Below are 25,918 nucleotides of genomic sequence, written 5' to 3' on the forward strand. Positions count from 1 at the left end.
TGCCTGCTGCGTAGCAAATCATCACAACTTGTAAGGTTGCGAATGGGCACTGGTTCAGGTGATAGGGATGGGAGAACGGTCTCGCCATCCCTATGTGAAGGATATTTCGTTAAAGGAATCCAGGGACTCAACTTGGTTTGGCCAACCCCCGAAAGGGGGTTGTGCCCATGCCTGAGTCCAGGGGAGCATCTGGGGAGTGAACAGAGTCTGTTCCCAGGCTTTTCACCTTCCTTAAGTCTTCACCCTTGGCTGACTATGATAGAGCTCTGGGTCAGCGCTACCTGCAAGGGTGTAGGGAGCTAGTCGAACCAGAGCCTATGCAACCACTCACTTTTCTGTAATCAATAAAGTTGTGGCCTAAATTCTGCCAAAAACCAAAACTAAAATTTGAATCAAATGTGTGCTTATTTAGGGAGAAGGTCTCTGGGTCTGAACACGCAAATAACATGCACTGTGCAGACTTTCTTCTCCACACAGTGTCAATGAATCTTCAACATGATGGCCAAACAATTGAGAGCCAATGCAGATGCTACGGGAGCTGTAGCACCCTTTCTCTTAAAATACCTGTTCATAAGAGTGATCTACTCTCATGGTGTGAGAGCATTAGTGTGTGAGACTACTGGTCCTCTTCTGTGAACAGGAAAAGCCACAAGTTGCCATTTTCCTGTTCATGACAGGGAAAGGAAAATATTGTGTGAATTTGCTCTTCCCAAGTAAGGCTCCTCACTTAGATGGAACATGTGTGTGATCAGTTTTTTTACAGGGATTAGGAACATCTGTACTGGGTTAATGAACTACTGCCTCTTCAGGAAATGAGTGATAATTTTGTTTTGACTTCACTGGGATCAATATATGCATGTAAATAATTTGTGTACATGACATTTTATAACTGTAAAGACACAGAGACAGAGTTATTGGGAGTCCCCCCCCCCCCCGCTTTGGAGGCAGCTAGAAAAGTATTCTTGCAAAAACAGAAGCCAGGTTGGAAATCTGGCACTGAGTATTTAAAAACCAGCACGATGCTTTATGCCAGAGAGTCAATCTTTCTAGGCAGTGACTGTCATAGTAAGATAAAAAACATTGCCCCAAGGTCACTTTTGCAGGAATTCTCATTTCATACCTGCCTTCAAATGTATCTTGTGAGTACATGTTTGGGAGAAGAAACAAAAAGATTACATTACAGTATGTTAGAGGGGTAGGATATCTTAACGTTTACTAAAGTTCTGCTTATAACTTTCTCTAAAAGAGAACAAAAAAAATTATGTCACAACGTCATATAAAAGTTTGGTACACAAGAAAAAAAGCAATCTCTCTGCATTGAAAAAATATGTTTACGTGCAGTGAAATAATGATTTTGTGATTATACATGTTTGGGGAATGTAGAGTGCATCCTTTTTTTAAAAACAAAACAAAACACACCACTAAAGTATTTGGGCTGAAATCCAGCACAAATTTAGGTGCATTTACAGCATAATCCTAAACCTACTTACTCAGAAGTTAGTCTCACTGTGTTGAATGGAGCTTCTTCCCTAATAAGTGCTTTTAGGAGTGCACATTAAAATGAATGGCAGGGGTGTCAACTTGAATGAAATATTCAAGGTAAGGCCTGCCCCACATAATCTATCACATGATGCCGTGCACTCACACCATGAACTATGTGGGTGCCCTCAAATATTTTATTGTGGAGGCAGAAGCCCCCACAGCCCCTAAGCGTTGGCTCCCATGATGAATGGACTAAAGTATGTGTAAACCTGTGTTCAGTTACTTAGTTATTTTTTTACCTCCCTTCACCAAACATGTCCACAGGCCAATTTACAAAAAAATGTGGTAATAGACAACACAATAAACTAAAAACAAAATGCCTTCCATAGTTCTAGTTACAGGTAGGTAGCTGTGTTGGTCTGCTGTAGTTGAAACAAAATAAAAAAATTCCTTCCAGTAGCGCCTTAGAGACCTTCTTCAGATCTGAAGAAGTGTGCATGCACACAAAAGCTCACACCAATAACAAACTTAGTTGGTCTCTATGGTGCTACTGTTGTCTTTGTCCATGGGGTTTTCTTGGCAGGGATATTGGAGTGGCTTGGCGGGTCCTGCTCCAGGACAGTGTTGTTGAAGCTACCAGCATGAGTTTGACCAAACTGCGGGAGGCAGTGGAAGAGAGGAGTGCCTGGCATGCTCTGGTCCATGGGGTCACGAAGAGTCGGACACGACTAAACGACTAAACAACAAGGTGCTACTGGAAGGAATTTTTTTGTTTTGTTAAAAATGAAATGTGATTCTCATAAATTACGTTAATAACATAGCATCATCATTAAAATGACTTAACCCACCAACCTCTAAAAGCCTGACAAAAAGCGAGTTGTCATCTGACATTTAAAAGAATGTAAACTTGAGTCATGGTGACCTTCAGTGGGGAGATCATGCCATGGACTCTGAGCCACTACCAAAAAGGCCCTTTCACAAGCTCCTGCCAGGAAGTCTCAGGAGTGCCTCTTAATAATCTTAATATGTGGACAAATTGATATGAGACAAGGCTCCTTCTGCACTGCAGGAGCTTGGACTAGATACCTCTCGGGCTGCCTTCCAACTCTACCATTTTATGCTTCTATGATGTTTTAGCTTTCTAAGTTGGGTAGAAAGTTCAGTACTAAACACAACTTTCAGCTGGGCTTGTGAGTTATGGAGGTTTTTTGTTATTCCTTGCATTTCCCCTCTCACTTGCTTTGCTCCTCTTTCTGAAGCATAACAAAGCAGGCAAAAAATCCATTCATGCATTCCGGTCCATGAAGTTGGCAACTGTTTCATAGCTAACACGTTTCAAAGGCAGTATGCTTTGGGCGGCATTTTTCTACTTGATTCCACAAGCTGAAGAATAGTCTCCTCCCCAGGCCCAATCGAATAACACCAGTGAAATGTGGTGGGTGTTCTGCATCTTGCAGGATCTAGCTATTTATCAGAGCAACGGGTATCTTATATAACTTTCAAGGCCACCATTTTTCATTGCAAGGGTTTTGTTTAATGGTCATGTCTGTAGTGAATGATGGAATAGAAGGAGGCAGATCCAGCTAATCGGGGAAAAGATGGGTCCTCGTCTCCAATTTGCTGCCTATGAATTATGACTTCTATAGAGATGTGAAATAATGCAGCTTATGGCACATAATTGGCAAGCTCTGCTGTATTTTCCATCTTTATATTTTCACAATCAACATATAATTCAACACGTCTCTTCAGATAACTCCCTCCCTGACCTCTTGGCTTTAAATAGCAGAAAATGCAACGTATGTTTTCCAGGGAGATTAATACAAATTTGTCTTTTTTTATTTCCTAGAATACCTAATTTATGGCACAGCTGGTTTGGTGGTTCTAAACATTTTCGGAGCCCAATGTCCACTACGATAGGAGTTGTTCTACAGAGGAAACTCCTTCCTTTCTCTTTACTTCCTTGAGACTATTGAGTGCAGGACTGAAGTGAGGATTTTTAACAGTCAAACCTATGTATATTTACCTCATAGAATTGTATAATTGGAAGGGGCCATCATGGCCAACCCTCTGCAGTACAGGTATCCTTCACCCAATGTGGGGCTCAAACTCATGAACCTGAGATTAAGAGTCTCATGCTCTACAGACTGAACTATCATAAGTAACTCCCAGAATTCAATGTGATTTATCCCCTAAGTCTCACTGATGTCCATGGGGGGGGGGGTATATGAAAGCAAATATGAATACTGTTTGTAAATCTCTTGTCCAAAGTAACAATGAGTTTTATTAGGGCATAGGAACTTTCTGTAAATACTTTAACCTACATTTATGAAAAATATAAAACTCTTTGAAAGAAAGCTGCTCCTTATTCCATCCATCCCAATATATTTATCGTATTCCCTCCCCCCGCCCCCACTGATAAAGTATTGCATGCTTTTTCAAGAGAGGGCGTGTACCACTGCTCTTACACAGTGTTAGAAACATCTCATGCATGGCACGCAGTATGAATGACTGATGTCATTTATTTTCACCCACTCACGTCCGTCAGCTTTTTGTGACAGTAGCACTGCTACCCCAGTTGTCTTTGTACAGATGCAGAACATGAACCAATAACAAGCAATTGGCCACAAAGAAGGCTTTTCTACTCTATGGATTGAATGTGGTATGGACTGCTCTCATATTGATTTTAGTAACCATCAGAACCAGCCAAATCTTAACTAGGCAAAATTAATAGTTCCACGATTGAATTAATAGAAATTGACTCTTGTGAGTGCAGCATAAGATACTTTCTTTTGTGCTTTCTGGTAGGACTTCACATTTCCAACTAATCCTGTAAACACAATGACTGAAAGCAGTTTGTAACCAATCTTCAACCCCTGTTCAGGCAGGCGCAACAACCCCCCCTTTAAGTATCACCATTTACTATTCATTATTCTAATGTAGCTTTCTGGGCTGTATTCTTCAAGGATTCTTTTTTCTTTTGCATTGTACAGATTCACATGAAAATGAAAGGGGAAGGGAAGCTGCTCATGGAGCCGCCTCAAGCATTCAGATAAAGTGGGATATAAATCTTTTAAGAACAGGGGAGCAACAGTTATGGTGAAACTCATCATCTGTCTTAAGGAAAAGCAGACAACCGGATAACAAGTTCTTAGGGGGAAATGATGTTTGGCATGTACTAATGCAGCATTTTTGAATAATATTAGCTTATGCATTAATTTACTTTGTTATCAATACAAAAGGTTGTAGCCAACTTAATTATTGTGCATCTGGAACAACTTCCCTTCGCATCCCTGCATTGCTGCCACATTTGCTCTGGAGGGTTGGGGGGAAACCCAGAACGGTTTTGGGGGAGCACATAGGAGAGGAGAAGTTTTCTTGTGCTCACAGAAACTGTTCTGTATACACAATGATTTAGTTTGCTTCCGCCCATACACACAAATAAACAAGGTTGAATGAATATAGAGACATAAAAATGTAGACAAGTTCAAGTTATTGAGACTGCAATCCTATGCACACTTACTTGGAACCAAGGCCCATGGAATACAGTGGAGCCTACAAGTTCACTCCGTACCTATTTTAATAAATAAAATGCATTGCATGGATTCTTAAATATTTGTTGCCGTAACTTTGGGTGGTGCTTAATTCTCCCTGATCAGCCATGAAGTTCACCAGATGACTTTGTGTCAGTCACTATTTCTCAGTGTAACTTTAGCTGCATTATACCCCCCACATGTCAGTTGACAAATCTGGTAAGAAATGAGCAGTTGCTGCCCAGAGCAGCCATGGGAGAACTAGAGAGGGGGAAAGAGTCATGCCCACGTGACTGGCTGACACCACTCTTGGCCTTGGCCAGTAATCGGGGCTGCTGGGACATGCCTGCGACTTTTGGATTTCTGTGGGCCAATCGGGGCTCTTGTTCTGGCGGCAGACCTGTCAGAGCCAGATTTCTGTTGCGTCCACTTCCAGAGCATTAATTCACTCTGCGAATAGGGAACGTGGTCGAAATTCAGACATCCGACCCACCCTGTATATGCGGGCTCTGCCCGGAGGTAAGCGGGCTATACATATGTATGGCCTTGCTGTGGAATTAATTCATCACCGTATTCAGAGCCAAGGAGGAATTTGCCTGCAGACAAATTGGGCCTGTCTGGGGTTTTTGCCTTCCTCATAGGAACTGCCACAACTTTGGTGGAAAGATGGCATTGGGTTGGATCCTTAGTCTAAGCAGGGTGTGTGTATGTCTCACCCCTCAGTCCAGGATCAAATGCAGGGTATACTGGTAATGGGGTCCAGGGTTTGGGTTCTGTCCTAAAGCCCAGATGGGGGCTAATAGGCCCTAGAAGTGGCAACCGGGCAGGTTTATCCCATTGATTTGCATCATGGGGGGGGGGTCCTTAACCCCAGGATTGACCCTGATGGAGTATCAGCCAGCAGCCAAGTTGGCTGATTCAGGATATACCCAGTGCCTATGGCAAAGCCCACTTACATCTGTAATCAATAAAAAAGATGTGGCCACTTCACTCCCAAGATGGTGTTTTGTCTTTCTTCGCTGTTCCTGCTCCACCTACCCCCTCCCTGGTAGCCTCTGGCCTGCTGCATATGGGCAAAGAAAACATAAGGAAATTAGATCAGAAACCTATATAGTTCAGCATTCTGCTGTCCTCAAGTTGCCAACCAGATGCTCCCTGGGAAGACTACAAGCAGGGCCCAAGGGCAATGGTTTTCTCTCAATATTGCCCTTTAACAGTGGGCATGTGGCACATGCTGTCTCTGGAATTGGAGATTCAATTTAGCTGTCATGACTAATAGCTAGTGATAGACCTAATCCTCATGAATTTGTTTAATTCCTCTTTAAAGCTGTCCATGGCAGTGACTCACTTCTTGAGGAGCGAATTCCATATGATAATTATTTGAAATATGAAAAGTGCACAATTGTCTGTTCTGAATGTACTACTAACTTATATTCCTAGTTTTCATCTCTTCCAGAGTTGTTTCTTTTAACATGACTTGTATTGATAATGGAAGTACTTGATCGTATTTTGGGATGGCCATATCTCATAGACAATCTCCTTCCTTATGTTCAATTGTGGTTTAACACTGTCTTTTGGGTATTGGGCCTAAGCAGCAAGGTGTCTTCTTGGTGGCAGGTGGAAGCAGCAATGTATAAGTAACAGAGTACCTTCTTGGTGACATTTTATCACACTGGGATTCCTTTCCTCATGATGGTCCACCAAAACATGAGTTTGAGCATTTTTAGGGCACATCTGGTGGCCACAGATTAAACAAGGATTGTTTTAGCAGTATTTAAAATATGATATAGTATGAAGAATGTTAACAAAGATTCATGAAATAGTAAGTTGGTGATCCCTTGCAGTTTTTCTTAAAATTCTTTCACCCAATTGTATCCAATGGAACTTATGCACAAAATGTGCTCTGGATCAGAACTGTTATTTCAGGGCAAAACAAATTTTCAAGGGTAAAATGAATCTCTCAGATACAACAGAGCCTTAAAATAACCCAATAAGAAAAGGGAATCACAATCACTGATGCCAGACTATTTTCTACTTCATTTACATTCTAAAGAACAAATACTATCATGCTCAGGATCATGAGTCATCAGTGAAAACCACAGTGTTTTTAAATTTAATGAGGCAAGAGGATGATGTTTCATCGATATGGCATCAAGCTTTTTATAACTCCGGGGTGGTAAATTGCTTTGGATTTTTGTCTGTTTTCTGCCCTTCCCTCTGTCCTTCAACACTGGAGAAGATTCACTAGTAGTTTTCAGCAAAGAAGAAAGAAAAAGGCTTATGGTTTGATTCGTGCCATTTAGTACCATTTAACACAATCTGAGTCAATTCTAATCTCAGGATGTTGTTTTTATGTCACACAGGAATCCCTAGATTTCTTAGCATTTTTCAAGTTTATGGGGTTTACAAATAAAAGTAAAATAAAGTAGTATTCCTTTGTTCGTCCTCTGCAGCAAGAACAACAGGGTTGTTCTGCAGCACCTGAAAGACAAAATAAACTAAGTGGCTAGTGGCCGATCACAAAGCCATCTAAGGCTGCCATTTGAACCATGTCTATGCAGAAGTAAGTCCCACTGAATTCAGAGGGCCTTACTCCCAGGTAAACAGAATTAGGTTTGTAGCCTTTCTCGGTAAGCTGATTTCACTGTTTAGTATAAACTTGCAATTCTATATAGCTTCCCTTACTCGGACATCAGGGAGGGCAAGTTTGGATAGTTGGAATTACTTCTGCCACTTAACCACATACGAGTCCTTTTTAAAACTGCAGCATTAGCCTTTTCTTATGAAAAGAAAAAGAATGAGCAGTGCATTCAACTGGTTTTTAAAATTCATTGTAAGAAGAGGATTAAGGCTGCAGTCCTAACCTCACTTACCTGAATTCAGGTAGGTAGCCCCATTGGTCTGACGTAGTTGAAATAAATAAAAAAATTGTCCAGTAGCGCCTTAGAGACCAACTAAGTTTGTTCTGGGTATAAGCTTTCATGTGCATACTGGGTATAAGGTTTCGTGTGGTATCTGAAGAACTGTGCATGCACACAAAAGCTTATACCCAGAATAAACTTAGTTGATCTCTAAGGTGCTACTGGACAATTTTTTAATTTACCTGAATTCAGTGGGACTTACTTCTAGTTAGGACTGCAGCCCTCATGCAAATATAGTCTAGCTCAGAGGTGCCAGCTTATGCCAAAGATGGAGGAACCTTGATGTTACACGTGTGTGATGTCACGCATGTGTGGAACGCACACATATGATGTCACGTACGTGACGTTGTGTGGTTGGGAGGAGGAGAGCATGGAGCTGAGCACAGCATGGCCTCAATGGTTGACAGCTCCTCTCTCGAGCTTGGCCTCTGATGAATGATTCACTTTGAAAAGTGTAGTCAAAATGGGAAGGTTCAGAAACTCAAGCAAGACCAATTTCCATAAAAACATACAAGAAACTTTATTAAAACAAAACTCTGTAAAAAGGAAAAGCTTCAAATGATTACACAGATTAAGACTGCTCAGAGGCTTAAAAAATAACAAAACTATCTTATCCTAGCTAGCTGACTGAAACACTTACGCAAAATACCTTCTAAGATCCGAACAGGCGCTGACCGTCCATGCTGAGAGCTCCTTATGCTTGCCCCAACCCAAGTTTTAAGGGAACTCTGACTATGTGTGTTCACCCCTATTGCCCAACAATATTGGCACCTGCTCCCATTACATGTCTTTGATTACCATTTGACACTGGCCTTGAGGCCTTAATGAGAGGCTCAGTATTCCAGGAATTCTAACAAATTCCCACACAACCTGCAAGCTAATCCTAAAGGGACTATATCACCACAGCCTCTTCCGCTCCCTCAACATTGGCCCCTGGAGCCAGTGCCCCTGGTCTAGCTAATAAAAGACAACAAACAGCACTTCAGAAAAAAGAAAAAGCCACAAGGCACCTACTGGATTTGTATCTATTTACATATTGTAATATAGGATGCGGGTGGCACTGTGGGTTAAACCACAGAGCCTAGGATTTGCCAATCAGAAGGTCGGCGGTTCGAATCCCCACGATGGGGTGAGCTCCCGTTGCTCAGTCCCAGCTCCTGCTAACCTAGCAGTTCGAAAGCACATCAAAGTGCAAGTAGATAAATAGGTACCGCTCCAGCGGGAAGGTAAATGGCATTTCCGTGCGCTGCTCTGGTTCGCCAGAAGCGGCTTAGTCATGCTGGCCACATGACCCAGAAGCTGTATGCCGGCTCCTTCGACCACTAAAGCGAGATGAGCGCCGCAACCCCAGAGTTGGCCATGACTGGACCTAATGGTCAGGGGTCCCTTTACCTTTACCTTTTACATATTGTAATGTATGCCCTATCACTTAAGCAGCTGGCATGTGGCCCATTTAAGAGGAACAGCTATGACCCAGGAGGCCAGTTCCTGGAGAGCTGACTCAGAGGTGTGGCCTCGCTGAAGGAGTTAGTTACTACTCTGTGCAAATTTGATTTACCATTAACTCAGCTTGTAGAGAGTTCATATATAATGTGTGCATGTTAAAAAAAAAGAAAAACTTTTGTTGCAGAGAAATCATTGATAGTGAGAATTTATGCCAAGATGGGGGCTGACCATCAAGGTCCCTCCTGCTCTCTCTTCTTACGATTCTTATCTTTAAGGCAGATTTGGACCAGAGAGCCCCTTAAATAGAGGACTGTCCTCTGACAACACTTTAAATAGAGGACTGCTATCTCTAACAGGGATGCGGGTGGCGCTGTGGGTTAAACCACAGAGCCTAGGACTTGCCGATCAGAAGGTCGGCGGTTCAAATCCCCATGACGTGGTCAGCTCCCGTTGCTCGGTCCCTGCTCCTGCCAACCTAGCAGTTCGATAGCATGTCAAAGTGCAAGTAGATAAATAGGTATTGTTCCGGCAGGAAGGTAAACGGCATTTCCGTGCGCTGCTCTGGTTTGCCAGAAGCGGCTTAGTCCTGCTGGCCACATGACCCGGAAGCTGTACACCAGCTCCCTCGGCCAATAAAGCGAGATGAGCGCTGCAACCCCAGAGTCGGCCACAACTGGACCTAATGGTCAGGGGTCCCTTTACCTTTACCGTTTTATCTCTAACACAGGGGTCAGCAAACTTTTTCAGCAGGGGGCCGGTCAACTGTCCCTCAGATCTTGTGGGGGGCCAGACTATATTTTGAAAAAAATAATATGAACGAATTCCTATGCCCCACAAGTAGCCCTGAGATGTATTTCAAAGAAAAGCACACATTCTACTCATGTAAAAACACCAGGCAGGCCCCACAAATAACCCAGAGATGCATTTTAAATAAAAGGACACATTCTACTCATGTAAAAACACACTGATACCCGGACCGTCCGCGGGCCGGATTTAGAAGGTGATTGGGCGGGATCCGACCCCCGGGCCTTAGTTTGCCTACCCATGCTCTAACATAAGACACAGAGCTGTTCTGAGCTCGGGAAGATGAGGGCATGTTGATCTTCTCACAAAATCGTGACATGTGAAATTGACAGTTCAGAAGTGAATACATACACACACACACACACACACACACACACACAGTCTTCTAGGCTAAATCCACTTCAACATTCAAAGGCTAGATTTATAACATAGAAAGGGTTTGGTAAAACCTTCTAGTTTCATACTCCAGGACACATTTCTCTAACTGACATGAGGCAGCCATAAATATTCAGACACAAAGGTAGGCAGCTTTCCCTTTTCATGCTCATGTCAGCTGAACTGCAGGTATAAAAACAAGGCTGTTTTGCAAGAATCCCAGGTAACAAAAGTTGAAGGGCTTAAATTTGGTACAAAGAATTAATTTAATAGAAACCTGTACAATGCAAAGTTATATTTCAGGGCCTGCAGGGTTTCTTAAGAAATAAACATGCAGATACCCTCTGTACCTTCTCTGGCATGGTAGCTGTATTTGCTTATTTTGCTGCAGCAGACACATAATGGTTTAGTAGCACCTTGAAGACTCCCTCATTTTGTTATGGTATTTGTGGCACAAGACCCTTTGTCAATTTCATCTGTATCACCTGTAGCACATGCATTCTGGAAGGTTCCAATGACACTGAGGGATACAGGTCAAAGGGAACTGAATGGGATAGAAAAACTGAAGACTATAGCCCAGATGGCACAACTTGGCAACTAATTATATGTGAGGAACAAATGAGATAAAATAATAATATAACAAGCCATGGCTGTGTAGTTGATTTAACCAGGTGAATGGATGTATGGAGAGTGAACAAGGAGAAGAAGTCTTGGTAGAAAAGATGAACAGTTGGGTCTTGGACATATTGAGATGTCCATGAAACACTCAAGTGACTATTTCAGGAAGACTGGAAGGGGAAATGGCCCAAGTACAGCTGGGACTCATCAGCATACATACAGGGGTATTAAAAGCTGTTCTAATTTCGTGAAACCCAAGGAGAGAAGGGGGAGAAGCACACAGCCCATAATACCAAGTGAGACAGGTAATACCAACAGAGACAGGAGAGCTTTCCCCCAATAGAAAAGTTGAATAAACAGACAGGTAGGAGGAAAAGGAGTTAAGAATGAAGTCTTGAAAAGTTAAGGCACAGAGGCAAGCAGGAGAGTTTGGTCAACTAAGTCTGGGTAACTGGGCAATTGCCTGCTTTGGATAGGGTCATTCTCCCCCTGAAGGAGCATATTTGTAGTCTGGGCATGCTCCCAGGTCTGTCACTGGAGGCCCAGGAGACCTCAGTGTCTGGGAGTGCCTTTTACCTGCTTTGGTTGGCAAGACAGCTATGGGCATTTCTGAACTGCGGTAGCCTAACAATTGTCATCCATGTACTGGTAACCTCCAGATTGGATTACTGCAATGTTCTGTATGTGGGGCTGTCTTTGAGCTGATCTGGAAGCTGCAAAAATGTTGCAGCTTGATTGCTCACTGCTCACTTGGCTTAGGCCACTGCTGATGGAACTGCACTGGCTGCCAATTAGCTGCTGGGTTCTGTTCAAGGTGCTGCTATTGGAGTATAAAACCCAATCAGCTTGGTACCAGGATGCATAAAATATAGTCTAACCCTATGATCACTGCGTTCTGCAGGAAAGGGCATCTTGCAGATGCAGTGGTACCTCGGGTTACATACACTTCAGGTTACATACGCTTCAGGTTACAGACGCCGCTAACCCACAAATAGTGCTTCAGGTTAAGAACTTTGCTTCAGGATGAGAACAGAAATCGCGTGGTGGCGCAGCAGCAACGGGAGGCCCCATTAGCTAAAGTGGTACCTCAGGTTAAGAACAGTTTCAGGTTAAGAACGGACCTCCAGAACGAATTAAGTTTGTAATTAGAGATACTACTGTACTAGCATAAAAGGTCTGTTTCACATAATATCCGGATCAGGCCTCCCTCCAATTGCACATCAGACAGGTACCTCTTCTATTGCCTTTCAGCACCCGTTAAAAATGCTAGTTGTTGTTGTTGTTGTTGTTGTTGTTGTTGTTATATTTATTGAATTTATATACCACCCTATATCCAGAGATCTCAGGGCGGTTCACAGAAAAGATCAACATAAAAACCACAATATATATAATCAAAATAAAAACAATAACCAAGCCTTCTAAAGTCTTCATCCCAACTGGTATCTGTCCTGGATCTGTGTTGATTTTAAGTATGTGTTGTTTTAAATGAATTTTACATATATAATTTTTTTTTATTGGTTCTGTACGCAATTGTTTTGATATATGGAACTGTTTCATAGGTGCCATTACATTGCAAATTTCTTCAAGGTGCCTCATTCACCAATGGATTCATTAATAACAATAGTAATAGTAACTATAACTACCATAGGTGCCAGCTCCTGGGGGCCGAGGCTCTTTGGGTCCCCGAACTCAGCGTTGGGCACAGAACAATGTCATGTCAGCCCCCCTTCAATGTTCTTCTGAAGATGGCACCCCTGGTAGAGACCTTTAAGTATGGCAATAAGTAGATAATCTGAGATCTTAGCAAGGGCAATGTTGATGGTGAGAAGATGGTAGAAAAGAAGAGTGGAGTTGGAATCATGAGTTGGGAGGGAGCACAGTCGAGAGAGCATGTGGAAGGGCTAGATGAGGATAGCAGGAGAGTCATCTCACCAAGAGATACTGGGCAGAAGAAGGAAAGGCATGACCATTCAAACCTATGCAGTGTACTTGGAAGCAAGTCCCAGACTCCACTGTTAATGAAGCTACCTACCAGAGTAGATGCTTCAGAGGATAATATCCATGCTGTTGAAACTATAGAGAGGAATTAAATGAACATGATTGGCTTCTAGTACTACCAGTCTTAAGGAGAAGCTGTTTGTTTCTTAGGCATTTGTGCTTACATTGAATACTTAGTGCAGTCAGATGCCACACCTTCCGAAATTAAAAATAAAATCCTATGTTGCCTCATGTGATTCCAAAAAGACAGTTTTTAATATTTGTTGTTGTTATTTGTTTCTGGTTGTTTTTACTGTGTGATTTGATAGGTGGCATGTATATAGGGTTGCATCCTATGAAATCATAATCAGACTGGTGTAAATTCACTGATTTCAGTAGATCTACTCTGTGTATGACATGGTAGGATTACAACCCTTAGTATGTGGGATTCTACTATTCTTTTCAAAGGACAGAATCTATCTGTCCCTAATTGGATTCAAGCATACATTCTACTTTGTCAGTTTGCTCTGAAGGTATCAGCTGATGCTTCTAATGGAGCTTCCATCATTTAATTTTCATCTGATTATTTTCATCTAAGAGTTTACATGGATTAAGGACTTTCTTCTATAGTTAGATAACAAATCTTGTAGATATGCATACAGAATAAATGCTGCTCTACTTTTGCTATATTATACTTTTGCTGCAGAAACAAAGTCATGTCATGATTGCAGGAAGCCACAATTACGCATATGCTACTATTGCTTGTGCTGCTTTCAGCTGGGATTCAGAAGTGATTCTTGCATTAGTCTTCAGTTTCATCCCCTCAATAGTGCTTCATCATCACAAGCATTAGAACTGGCTTATCCCAATTTTGCTAGAGAGCTTAAGATGTTTGGCCTACCTATCTCTGAAGTACTATTATTTCCACTTCAATGTTTTCTAATGATGTCGGAGATGTCAAATAGGAGTACAATATTCCACTGGGTGGGACATAATTAGTTGAGAAGCTGTGTCTTGCCAAATGCATGGTGGTTCTTTATTTTGGAATTCACAAGTAATATAAAACACGAGTGAGAAGAATATTTTATTCCTAAACAGCAAGCAATATATACATACTGGGACATGGACTTCTATCTGCCACTTGGAAGCCCTCAAAGAAGTGATGAAGTGACTCCCCCAGGTAGCTTTAGATTGCACGGCCCTGGTATGTATATATTGTTTGCTGTTTAGGAATAAAATATTCTTCTCACTCACTTGTGTTTTACATTGGTACTTTGAGTTACAAACGCCCCAGGTTACAAACGCCTCAGGTTACAAACTCTGCTAACCTGGAAGAGTTACCTCGAGTTGAGAACCTTGCCCCAGGATGAGAACGGAAATTGTGTGCCACAGAGGAAGCAAGAGGCCCCATTAGTGAAAGCATGCCTCTACTTACGAACAGTTCCAGGTTAAGAACGGACCTCCAGAACAAATTAAGTTCGAAACTAGAGATACCACTGTATATTGCTTCTGAATTCCAAACAAAGAACCACCTTGCATTTGGCAAGACAAGCTGCTCGCATCTTTTGTGGTGGGATGTGGGAAGGACAGGATATAATAAACAGGATTTACCATCAAACACATTTTGATGTTTGTCCAATGCTCCGAAGAAGTTAAGGTCACAGCCTATGTAAGTGGTAAAATCTTGAGCTTCTAAATTGTAATCTGCAAAGTCTGCAAAACATCCTGCTAAAATGAAATATGCTGGTACAAATTCATACATTCGGAGCTGTTTAAATTATAAATTATTCTCATGACAAAGGAGCCCCTTGGAAAGTTTACTGTTACTAAAGTACTATAGAACTCTTATGTTTACATGCAGTTATATAAATGATAAAAAAACTACAACTAAACATTAAAAAAGGATAGTATACAATTCTATTAATACATATCCTGCAGCTAAGTGGCCATGATGGTGCCTATTAACTGAATTTGTTGATGTCATCCTTGAATCCATTATGCTGCTAGCTATTTGTGGCATATGATAAGGAAGTAGATGTTTTCAGTAGAAGAACCGCTAAGAGACAAGCATTAATATATAGATCACTTGTGGTGAGTGATTCTGCTGAGAATAAAGTGCCTGAGTTTTTCTTTTTGATTTGGTTCTTCTTTTAAACAAAAACATCGGAAATATGCTTGTTCTACAAATCACAATGTACAAGTACCAGAGATTTGGGATTGTATCTTGAAGTAGCTATGAAGATTTACTTATCTAAGGTCAGAATTTGAAAAGAATTTCAAGTACCAACCATAGCACATTTGTGCCAAAACATTTTAGGTCCTTAAAGTTTGCAATAACTTAGAATGGGGAAGATAGCTTGCTCAGCCATAAAGGCCATGCATCAGAAATGGCAAGAGAGCTGGACTTAGGGCTGCCATACGTCTGGATTTTCCTGGACATTACTGGAATTTCAAAGGTTGATTTGACGCCTGGGGGGAATTTTTGAAACGTGGCGCTTTGTCTTGGATCTCCCCCCCCAGGCATCAAATCCACCTTTGAAATGCCAGAAATTCAAGTCAATTGAAAATTCGTGGTTTGTTTTTGTTTTTTTGGCATTTTGGGGGGTCTAAAACAGCTGGAAGGCACTATTATGGTGGAGGCCAGACATAGCTCTAAATGGAAATTGAGAGCACTATATTTTAGAAGCATCCTCTTCCATTTAAAACATCAAAGTGCCCCATAATCTTGGCAAGGTCCTTGAGGGAGATGAGTTGGAAGCCATGATCCAAACTGTGAAACGTTTGTCAGTATCTTATAGTACCTGAAGCAGGAATTCAGAGACGTTTCATTTACTACAGTGCATGTTTATGTATCACACAATTTGGTAGAATCCCTGCCTTTGACTAACAAGGGCTATTTATAATGATTTCTTATCAGATTTTGTCCGAATATAGAACTCATACTTTCACTAAATTCACAATACATACTTTCACTAAAATTCACAATTGTTTTGACTGTGTGCGCATGCTTGAACTGGGTAACTCACAAACATGGGCTGTGGGTGCCAGGCTAAGTCCAGCCTAGCCAGTGCTCCATTTCATATGCTGCTGTAAGGTGGGATGGGTGATGGAAGAGCAATATGGCAACTGGGCTATGGCTGCTGTGGATCCCTGTGCAGCTCCTTCACACTCAGGGCTGTGTTACCCTTAGGCACTAGGGGTGCGTCAGGGGTGCCAGGCCAAGAGTCTGGGGCCGAGATTTTGAGTCCAGGGATTGGGAAGAGCCGAAAACTGCTGCCAAGCGGAGCAGCAGTGGCGTAGCGTGGGGGGTGCAGGGGGGCCCGGCCGCACCGGGCGCAACATCTGGGGGAGGGCATGCTCGCACTCGCAGCTCTCTGCCCCTACCTGGCTCACTCACTCTCTCTCACTGCAGTGCTGGCTGTGCGAATGTGATCCGAGCCGCCGGGTCGCCGCCCACTGTGGAGGGGAGGGTGCGGTGCGGAGAGAGAGCGAGGGACTATCTGGGGGAGGGACAATGCAGGGGGGGGGCGCAAATTACTTGCCTTGCCCCGGGTGCTGACAACCCACGCTATGCCACTGCGGAGCAGAGCGTGTCAGAATGCCGCAGCTCTTCTGCTGAGGGCGAGTGAGGCGTTGAGGCAGCCAGCCGGCTCTGGCCTCCTGCGCGCCTGGGATTGTCGGGCCTTCGGGAGACCTGCCCAGCGCACGCTGCTCACACAAGGGACTCGGCTACGATCAGTCGCCACTACCTTGGGATTAACTGCTGTTGCGCTGGGCTCTGCTTGCCCATCCCCCCCAGGCGCCCGGCCCCGGCCCTGCTCTGCTGCTGTTGCCGCCTCGGCCTCCTCTGTTGTTGTTGAGGCGGCCAGCCAGGCCAGCTCTGCCGTGCTCGCCTCGCCAGCCCACCCGCCCTAAAAAAAGCTCTGGGCAACCTGGGGGGGGGGGGGCAGGTGGATCTTTGCACCCCGGCACCACATATACTTAAGACAGCCCTGTTCACACTAACTGGCTCAGGCCACTATACTTGCATAGCACAGGCCACTATACTTGCATAGCACAAGCCACAGGAGCAAAAAGAAAGCTTATGCTGTTGGTCCTGCTCAGCCGCAGTTTACCTATCCTGGATACTGCCCAGATACTAGCATTTTTGAAACCAAAGGTTGGCTGCCCTTAACTTTTCACCCAAAATGACTTCAGGGACCCTTCAGCCAAGGGTCCCTGAAGTCATTTTGGGTGAAAAGTTAAGGGCAGCCAACCTTTGGTTTCAAAAATATACTCTCCTAGTCTATATTTTGGTATAGCAGCCCATGGCTCCAATCTGGTCCTGGAATGTCTCCAAGGTTAAAACAAAGAAAATAATAACACCCACAACCCCAAATATACTGTACACCAAACTTTACTGTTGTAAACTCACTCAAGAAATCCTTGGGACCTGTAGTTTTGTGAGATCCCCAAGTTCAAACAAATACAATTTCCAGACTAGTTTGGCTGTGAAAACTAGATTTTCGTTTTTGTGTGCAGACACACATTTTTAACACACTTCTGTGATGTTAGTGATCGCTGCCAAAGCCTTCATAATCACTATGACAGGATGAAGCACAGAACAGAGGCCATTTAATAACTCCGCTTTATTATTTAAAATTCAGCTTGGATTATTTTCACGGAAAGTTTGTCCTAGACCTGCCTAGTTCACACCTGTGTGGCGGAGAAGTCTGCGCCCTTCACAACCAGCACTTGGCAAATAGCATGCAAGTGGTGATCCACACTCTGGATTTCTGTGGGATGAACTTCATCACCATGACCAACGTTAAGTCAACACCATCAAGGTTTCCTGAATACACATAGCACAGCACTTGCGTTGGCCATGTTCCGAAGCTGTGTGCTTGGGTTTTTGAAAGCCATGGTGAAATCAAGGTTTTACTCTGATACAGCAGTCTTACCTGCATCATTAAGCACTGATTGATTCACTTTGGGTTTGGTAACTTTACCTTTATGGACATGGCAAAATGCACTGCCTTCACTACAGCATGTGTATTGATTCTGTTGGGAGTGCCTGAACATCAACAAAAGACCAGGACTTTGAAATGTCAAGAAATGCTTATGCCTGCATATTTACAGCATGTCTAATAATAACCTTGAAGCATTTCCACTGTGTGGACTTGCACAGTTTCTTCCACCCTCTTCCACCCCCACCCCACCCCCACCCTTTCTTCCAAATGTTCTATCCTTTACTGAGAAATGTCTCCTAATTTCAGGTAGTAGAGAAGCAGCCTTCACCTACGCCATCATTGCTGCTGGAGTAGCGCATGCAATCACTGCTGCCTGCACCCAGGGGAACCTGAGCGACTGCGGCTGCGACAAGGAAAAACAGGGACAGTACCACAAAGACGAAGGATGGAAATGGGGAGGCTGCTCTGCAGACATCCGATATGGAATAGGATTCGCCAAAGTGTTTGTGGACGCAAGGGAGATTAAGCAGAATGCAAGGACGCTCATGAATTTGCACAACAACGAGGCGGGGCGAAAGGTAGGCACCTTTGCTCACCTCTGAATATGGCCACCTCTGGTCTACAGCAACATTTACCATATGTGCATATGCTTTGAAGCCAATGTCACTTGCTGGTCCACAAGGTAGGCAAACTTGCACTTCACAAGACCAGCAGCCAGGCAAAGGTTTACCGCATCTTGATGCTTTACAGTCGTAAAATAGGAAGAAAGAACAAAGTGGAGCAAATTGTGTTTTAGCATTTAAAAGTTTCTGGATTGCATATGGCCACCTCATTATTTATTTGGGGGATTTGGGGTATACAAAGGTCCACCCTTGCTTTTTATAGAAAGCAAGTAGATATACAAATAAACAGAGGGAAATGATGAATGCTGTAATCTAGATTGCATGGCAACTCCCACCATGTGGCAGCTTCTTTGGCTAGCCTTTACAATACAGGTGTGGTAAGAACTCAATTCTTACTCTGCTTTGGTAACATTTGAATCTAGCAGATCTCATAGAACCAATTAATTGCATGCTTACTTCCTGTCCTAATACTGCTTTCTTTCCTGGGGGTGAGTGAGAGGCAAATCTGTTGCAGGAATCCTTCTTGGTTTACCTTTTCTAGAAGGAGTGAGTCCCATATTTTTGCAAGGCCATTTGCTTGCAGAAATGTCTCCCTCTGCATCATTAGAAAAAAGACAGGCAACTTCCGTATGATGGGACTGAAAGGGGTTTCCTTTTTGGAGAAGTTCAGTAATCCAGGATGCCTCTCCTGAATGACCAGGTAGTCAAGATGGCATACCCTCCAACATTTCTCCAATGAAAATAGGGATGTCCTATTCCACAATAATAGCAATTTTTATTATTATTTATACCTCACCCATCTGATGGGGTTGCCCCAGCCACTCTGGGACTTCAATGTCTGTACACTAATGCACAAAGCATGGGAAATAAACAAGATGAGCTTGAGCTCTTGGTACAGCAAACTAAATATGACATAATAGGCATCACTGAAACCTGGTGGGATAAGTCCCACGATTGGAATGTAAAAATGGAGGGATACAATCTATTTCAGAGAAACAGACCAGACAAGAAAGGAGGAGGAGTGGCGTTATATGTCAGGGATGTGTATACCTGTGAAGAGATCCAAGATTTAGAACCTCAAAGCCAAAGTGAGAGCATTTGGGTCAAAATTAAGGGAGAGAAGAATAATAGTGACCTCATTGTGGGAGTTTACTATAGATCCCCAAGCCAAACGGAGGACATAGATGATGCCTTCCTGGAACAGATGGCCAAGCATGCAAAAGGAAGGGAGATAGTAGTAATGGGGGACTTCAATTATCCAGATATTTGTTGGATGTCAAACTCAGCCAAGAGCATAAGGTCAAACAGATTCCTCACTGGCCTTGCAGACAACTTCATTGTCCAGAAAGTGGGAGAAGCAACAAGAGGAACAGCCATTTTAGATCTGGTCCTAACCAATGTCGATGACCTGATTAATGGGGTAGAAGTGGAAGGATCATTAGGCGCAAGTGATCATGCTCTTCTGAAGTTTACTATACAACGGAAAGGAGCAGCCAAGCATACTAGGACTCAATTTCTTGACTTTAAGAAAGCCGACTTCATAAAACTTAGGGAAGTGCTGGGTGAGATCCCATGGACAGTAATACTAAAAGGAAAGGGAGTTCATGATGGCTGGGAGTTTGTTAAGAGGGAGATAGTAAAAGCACAACTTCAGGCAATACCAATGAGACGGAAACATGGAAGGTGCCTAAAGAAGCCAGGGTGGCTATCTAAAGAACTTTTAACTGAGTTAAGATTAAAAAAGGATGTGTACAAAAAATGGAAAAGGGGGGAAACCACCAAAGAGGAATTCAAACAAATAGCCAGCACGTGTAGACACAAAGTCAGAAAAGCTAAAGCACAGAATGAACTCAGGCTTGCTAGAGAGGTTAAAAGCAACAAAAAAGGCTTCTATGGGTATGTTCGTAGCAAAAGGAAGAACAAAGAAACAGTGGGGTCACTCAGAGGAGAAGATGGTGAAATGCAAACAGGGGACACAGAAAGGGCTGAACTCCTCAATGCCTTCTTTGCCTCAGTCTTCTCCGATAAAGAAAACAATGCCCGACCTGAAGAATTTGGAGGAAATGATTCAGCAGAGGAAACACAGCCCAGAATAACTAAGGAGATAGTACAAGAATACTTGGCTAGTTTAGATGTATTCAAGTCTCCAGGGCCAGATGAACTGCATCCAAGAGTATTAAAAGAACTGGCAGATGTGATCTCAGAACCACTGGCAGTCATCTTTGAGAATTCCTGGAGAACAGGCGAAGTCCCGGCAGACTGGAGGAGGGCAAATGTTGTCCCTATTTTCAAAAAGGGGAAAAGAGAGGACCCAAATAATTACCGCCCAGTCAGTCTAACATCAATACCAGGGAAGATTCTGGAGCAGATCATTAAGCAAACAATCTGTGAGCACCTAGAAAGGAATGCTGTGATCACCAATAGTCAGCATGGATTTCTGAAAAATAAGTCATGTCAGACTAACCTGATCTCATTTTTTGACAGAATTACAAGCCTGGTAGATGAAGGGAACGCAGTGGATGTAGTCTACCTTGATTTCAGCAAGGCATTTGACAAGGTGCCCCATGATATTCTTGTAAAGAAGCTGGTAAAATGCGGTCTTGACTATGCTACCACCCAGTGGATTTGTAACTGGCTGACTGACCGGACCCAAAGGGTGCTCATCAATGGTTCCTCTTCATCCTGGAGAAGAGTGACTAGTGGGGTGCCACAGGGTTCTGTCTTGGGCCCGGTCTTATTCAACATCTTTATCAACGACTTGGATGATGGACTCAAGGGCATCCTGATCAAATTTGCAGATGACACCAAACTGGGAGGGGTGGCTAACACCCCAGAAGACAGGATCACACTTCAAAACGACCTTGACAGATTAGAGAACTGGGCCAAAACAAACAAGATGAATTTTAACAGGGAGAAATGTAAAGTATTACACTTGGGCAAAAAAAATGAGAGGCACAAATACAAGATGGGTGACACCTGGCTTGAGAGCAGTACATGTGAAAGGGATCTAGGAGTCTTGGTTGACCACAGACTTGACATGAGCCAACAGTGTGACGCGGCAGCTAAAAAAGCCAATGCAATTCTGGGCTGCATCAATAGGAGTATAGCATCTAGATCAAGGGAAGTTATAGTGCCACTGTATTCTGCTCTGGTCAGACCTCACCTGGAGTACTGTGTCCAGTTCTGGGCACCACAGTTCAAGAAGGACACTGACAAACTAGAACGTGTACAGAGGAGGGCAACCAAAATGGTCAAAGGCCTGGAAACAATGCCTTATGAGGATCGGCTAAGGGAGCTGGGCATGTTTAGCCTGGAGAAGAGGAGGTTAAGGGGTGATATGATAGCCATGTTCAAATATATAAAAGGATGTCACATAGAGGAGGGAGAAAGGTTGTTTTCTGCTGCTCCAGAGAAGCGGACACGGAGCAATGGATCCAAACTACAAGAAAGAAGATTCCACCTAAACATTAGGAAGAACTTCCTGACAGTAAGAGCTGTTCGACAGTGGAATTTGCTGCCAAGGAGTGTGGTGGAGTCTCCTTCTTTGGAGGTCTTTAAGCAGAGGCTTGACAACCATATGTCAGGAGTGCTCTGATGGTGTTTCCTGCTTGGCAGGGGGTTGGACTCGATGACCCTTGTGGTCTCTTCCAACTCTATGATTCTATGATTCTATGATTCTATGATTCTATATATATACACATTATAAAACATTAAACATTAACAAACTTCCGTATAAAGGACTACATTCAGATGTCTTCTAAAGGTTGTATAGTTATTTATCTCCTTGGTTTGGGGGTTGCATAACTCCATACTTCCGACATTTCTCTGATGAAATTAGGGGTGTCCTAAGGAAAACTGGGACACTCCAGGATCAAATCAGAAACCAGGATGGCTTCTGTAAATTCAGGACTGTCCCTGGAATATAGGGACACTTGGAGGATCTGACATGGTGCCATTCATATGCTGTTGGACTATGTCTATCATCTTCCATGCTGGCTGGGACTGATGGGAATTGGAGTCTAACAACACCGGAGGACACCAAATTAGTTATCCCTTAAAAAAAACACACCACAGCCAGCATATGTTGCCTGAGCTATATTACAGCTGACAAGGAGTTGGATTTGCTGTTTACAAAATGTTTGATTTCAGAAAACAATTTTACTAATGATGGATATTGCTGCTTAACCAATTCTGTACATAATAGCTCTGATAAATTTCAGAGAGCTAAAATACTATTCAGGAAAGCCTTACCCTCATTTGACTCTTTTGTCACTGACAGTATTTACTTTGTGCTTTTTTTCTGGCCTCATCTGGAAGGGATTCAAAACTGAATGGATGAGACTGCAGTGCAAATAGCTTTCAATCACTAATGCTGCTAAGGTGTTAAAATAAAGGGTTGGGAACCTCAGTTTGCAATTCTGCAGCTACGTAGTTCAGCTACTCCTGAGTAGGCATGTATAGGATTCAACTCCCAACAGCAAAATGTGGAACGGAAGCACATGGGAAAGCTCATGAATCAAGCAGTGCTAAGATGTTTGTTTTATCAATTGCTGCTGTTGTAAATGGTCACTGTGTTTATTTTGCACACATTTCAGTTTTAATGTATTTGCTACAGGACTCCCCCCCCCCCCCCATTTCAATTCCATCTGACCTCACATTTCTGTCTCTCTGCACCCATGTGTATGTTAGAGATGCTGTGAATAGAGTGGTTAATGTGCATAACAACTGGTCATTGTGCACATACACCACATCTCATGGATCACGTACACGTAACACACACATTTCCTGTTCAATATAACTGCTTAGTCTACAATAGGCCTTGAGTAATGTGCATATGTCAACAGGTTTTTGTACATTCTCCAGGCAAGATCCATGATCAGCAATAGGCCTTAGGGAATGTGCATCTGTTGACTGCATTTTACAGATTCACTGGGAAACATGCACATTCTCAGGTTAGTATCTGTACTTGCCCAGAAACCTCTTGTTTCTTTCTGTCTCTAGTTCAGAAGTGGGCAACCCATTGCTCCCAGGGCAAAGTCCAATCTTATGTAAATTGTGATGTCCCTCTGGCAGGTCAGTTGAGTGGCAGGAAAAAGAGGATGTGGCTGCAGCTTCCATTCTTCCAGTCCCATCTCACTCTTGCAGCACCCTGTTTTGGGTTTTTCTGCAGACTATCACAGGGATCCCACCAGTGGTACTTCCACCCAGCTGCATGTTCAGCGGGTGGAACAGGGTCTGTGCTGGCAGAGCAACACTAGTGTCCCTTTGCCCACCTCCATCCAATCCACACACAGAGATACACCCAGCACAAAGGGGGCTTGAATTCTAGACTTATTTTTGTGGCCCAAACACCTTGGTCTGACCTTTGTATTCAGAGCTGATATCTCTGAAAGCTGGTTCCAAAGGCAAAATATGAATGCATTTTAAGCGTTTTCATTTACCATATTTGTGGTTCTCCTGGCTTAAAGTAGCTTTAATAACTGCTCCTGAACATTGGATCAGGAACCTGGCTTTGAACTCTTTGAAGTGTGAAGATTCATCATAGTCTGCCTGTGTTGTTCGTTAATCTGAAGGTTTGTTGCACCAATTAAACTTAATTAAATCTAGCAATTAAACCATACTACTATATGGCACCTGGGTAATTCCCCCTGCCACCCCAATTGGCAAGAAAACAATGCCTTAAAAATAGCGTGCAGGTTTTCTTGTGTGGTTGGCACAAATTACTTAATAAAGTAAACACTGGGGATGAAGGAGATGTGCATGGTATTTCAAGCTTTGTACATTAATGATTGTGTTCCACCTGGTTTCTGAAATATGGAAGCAAAAATATCATGGTACTCAGAATGACTTTGAATGTGATGCTGCTGGCAGTGACAGGAAGTGTTTCCCCCAAATCTGTTTCATCTGAACTATCTTCTTCTTCTTTGGCGATCACTCGTAGACAAGTAAGATTGTCTTCCATGAACACAATTTTAACAGTGAGTCAGTAAGTGACTGTGGAGGCCAATTCTAGATCCATACATCCTTCTGAACTATAGCTTTAGCATCTTCCACACACTCTCACCCAATGGCTGTCCCTGCATGTATGTCTCAGGGTAGGATCATGCAACAATTATATTTTGGATGACAGGACAATGCATTTCAAGGCACTTGAGTTCTTCAGTATCCTACCTCCACAAATGATGTCATATTCAAATCTGCAAATGCAGCTAAAATATAGTTGCAAATTGAATTTAAAAGGCCTTATATATGGCACATACTTCAGTTTCTCTGTGAGAATGTTGATGTGCCTCCTTTGTGCTCTAGGTTTTATTCTGCGATTCATGGAGTTTAACATATATTTGCTGAAGAATATTTATGTAGACAAGTAGAATTTCATTTCCCAGAAATGAATGACAAGGCTCCACATGCACTCGACCTTGGCGCTACCCAGGGTGTTCAGAGTCAGAGATAAATGGAACAAGTGATTCTTTATAAACATGTGTGTGCAAAGTATCATGGTGTGCTCTTCCCCTAATCTTGCACACCAGAGTTGATCATAAAGACTGTACACATCATCCTCACTCACAGATTCAGTGAACATGTGACAAGGGAGCAGTTACTGTATCAGCTGGCTGTGCTCCATATGCTTTTGTACCAGCTGATCACATGTCCCAGTGCACACATTTGCTAATAGGGTAAAAAAAAAAGTCACATACACACAGCACATATAGGGGAACTTTTCTTTCTATTGATAAATGTGCAGTCATTAGTGGACATAGTTAACAAGTGTATTGGCAATGCACCAGTGAAGACAATTTCACTTCCTGTCATGCATTTGCTAATCTATTGTGGTGGTGGCAGTGGAGTTGTGTAAACAGACCTATTGTTGTTTCTGTTAGCTAGTGCAAGTTTTAGTGTAGCATTGTGAATCTACAGATTAGCTGATGGGACTATTCATATAGATTCCAATTCCATTTTGGAAATGGGTCATTTCAGAGATCCTTCAATGAAGTAGCTCTTCAAACAAGAAATGGGGGGTGGGGGGAGCTTCAGCTCAGGGTGTCACATTTGAATATGATGTATGGCCAACCCATTCTCATGGAAAAGTGTTCAAATCACAGAATCCATTCCAAAGGCATCCTGGAGATGTAAAACATCATGGCAGAACTGGCTCTTAGGCACTCCATATGCACCCAACAATCTGATCATGA

General features: G+C 42.9%; 1 protein-coding gene across 6 annotated transcripts in view; it reads left to right on the forward strand.

The window, feature by feature from the left end:
- Nucleotides 1–25,918, forward strand: part of WNT7A (Wnt family member 7A) — a 54,714-nt gene that overhangs the window by 16,878 nt on the left and 11,918 nt on the right. For all 6 annotated transcript variants that reach the window (XM_083421649.1, XM_083421651.1, XM_083421650.1 and 3 more), the window contains exon 3: nt 18,409–18,680. In XM_083421649.1, the coding sequence (XP_083277775.1) occupies nt 18,409–18,680 (272 nt within the window). The remainder of the gene's footprint in view (nt 1–18,408; nt 18,681–25,918) is intronic.

The sequence above is a fragment of the Podarcis tiliguerta genome (genome assembly GCF_965153285.1).
Source record: "Podarcis tiliguerta genome assembly, chromosome: 2".
Taxonomy (NCBI): Eukaryota; Metazoa; Chordata; class Lepidosauria; order Squamata; family Lacertidae; genus Podarcis; species Podarcis tiliguerta.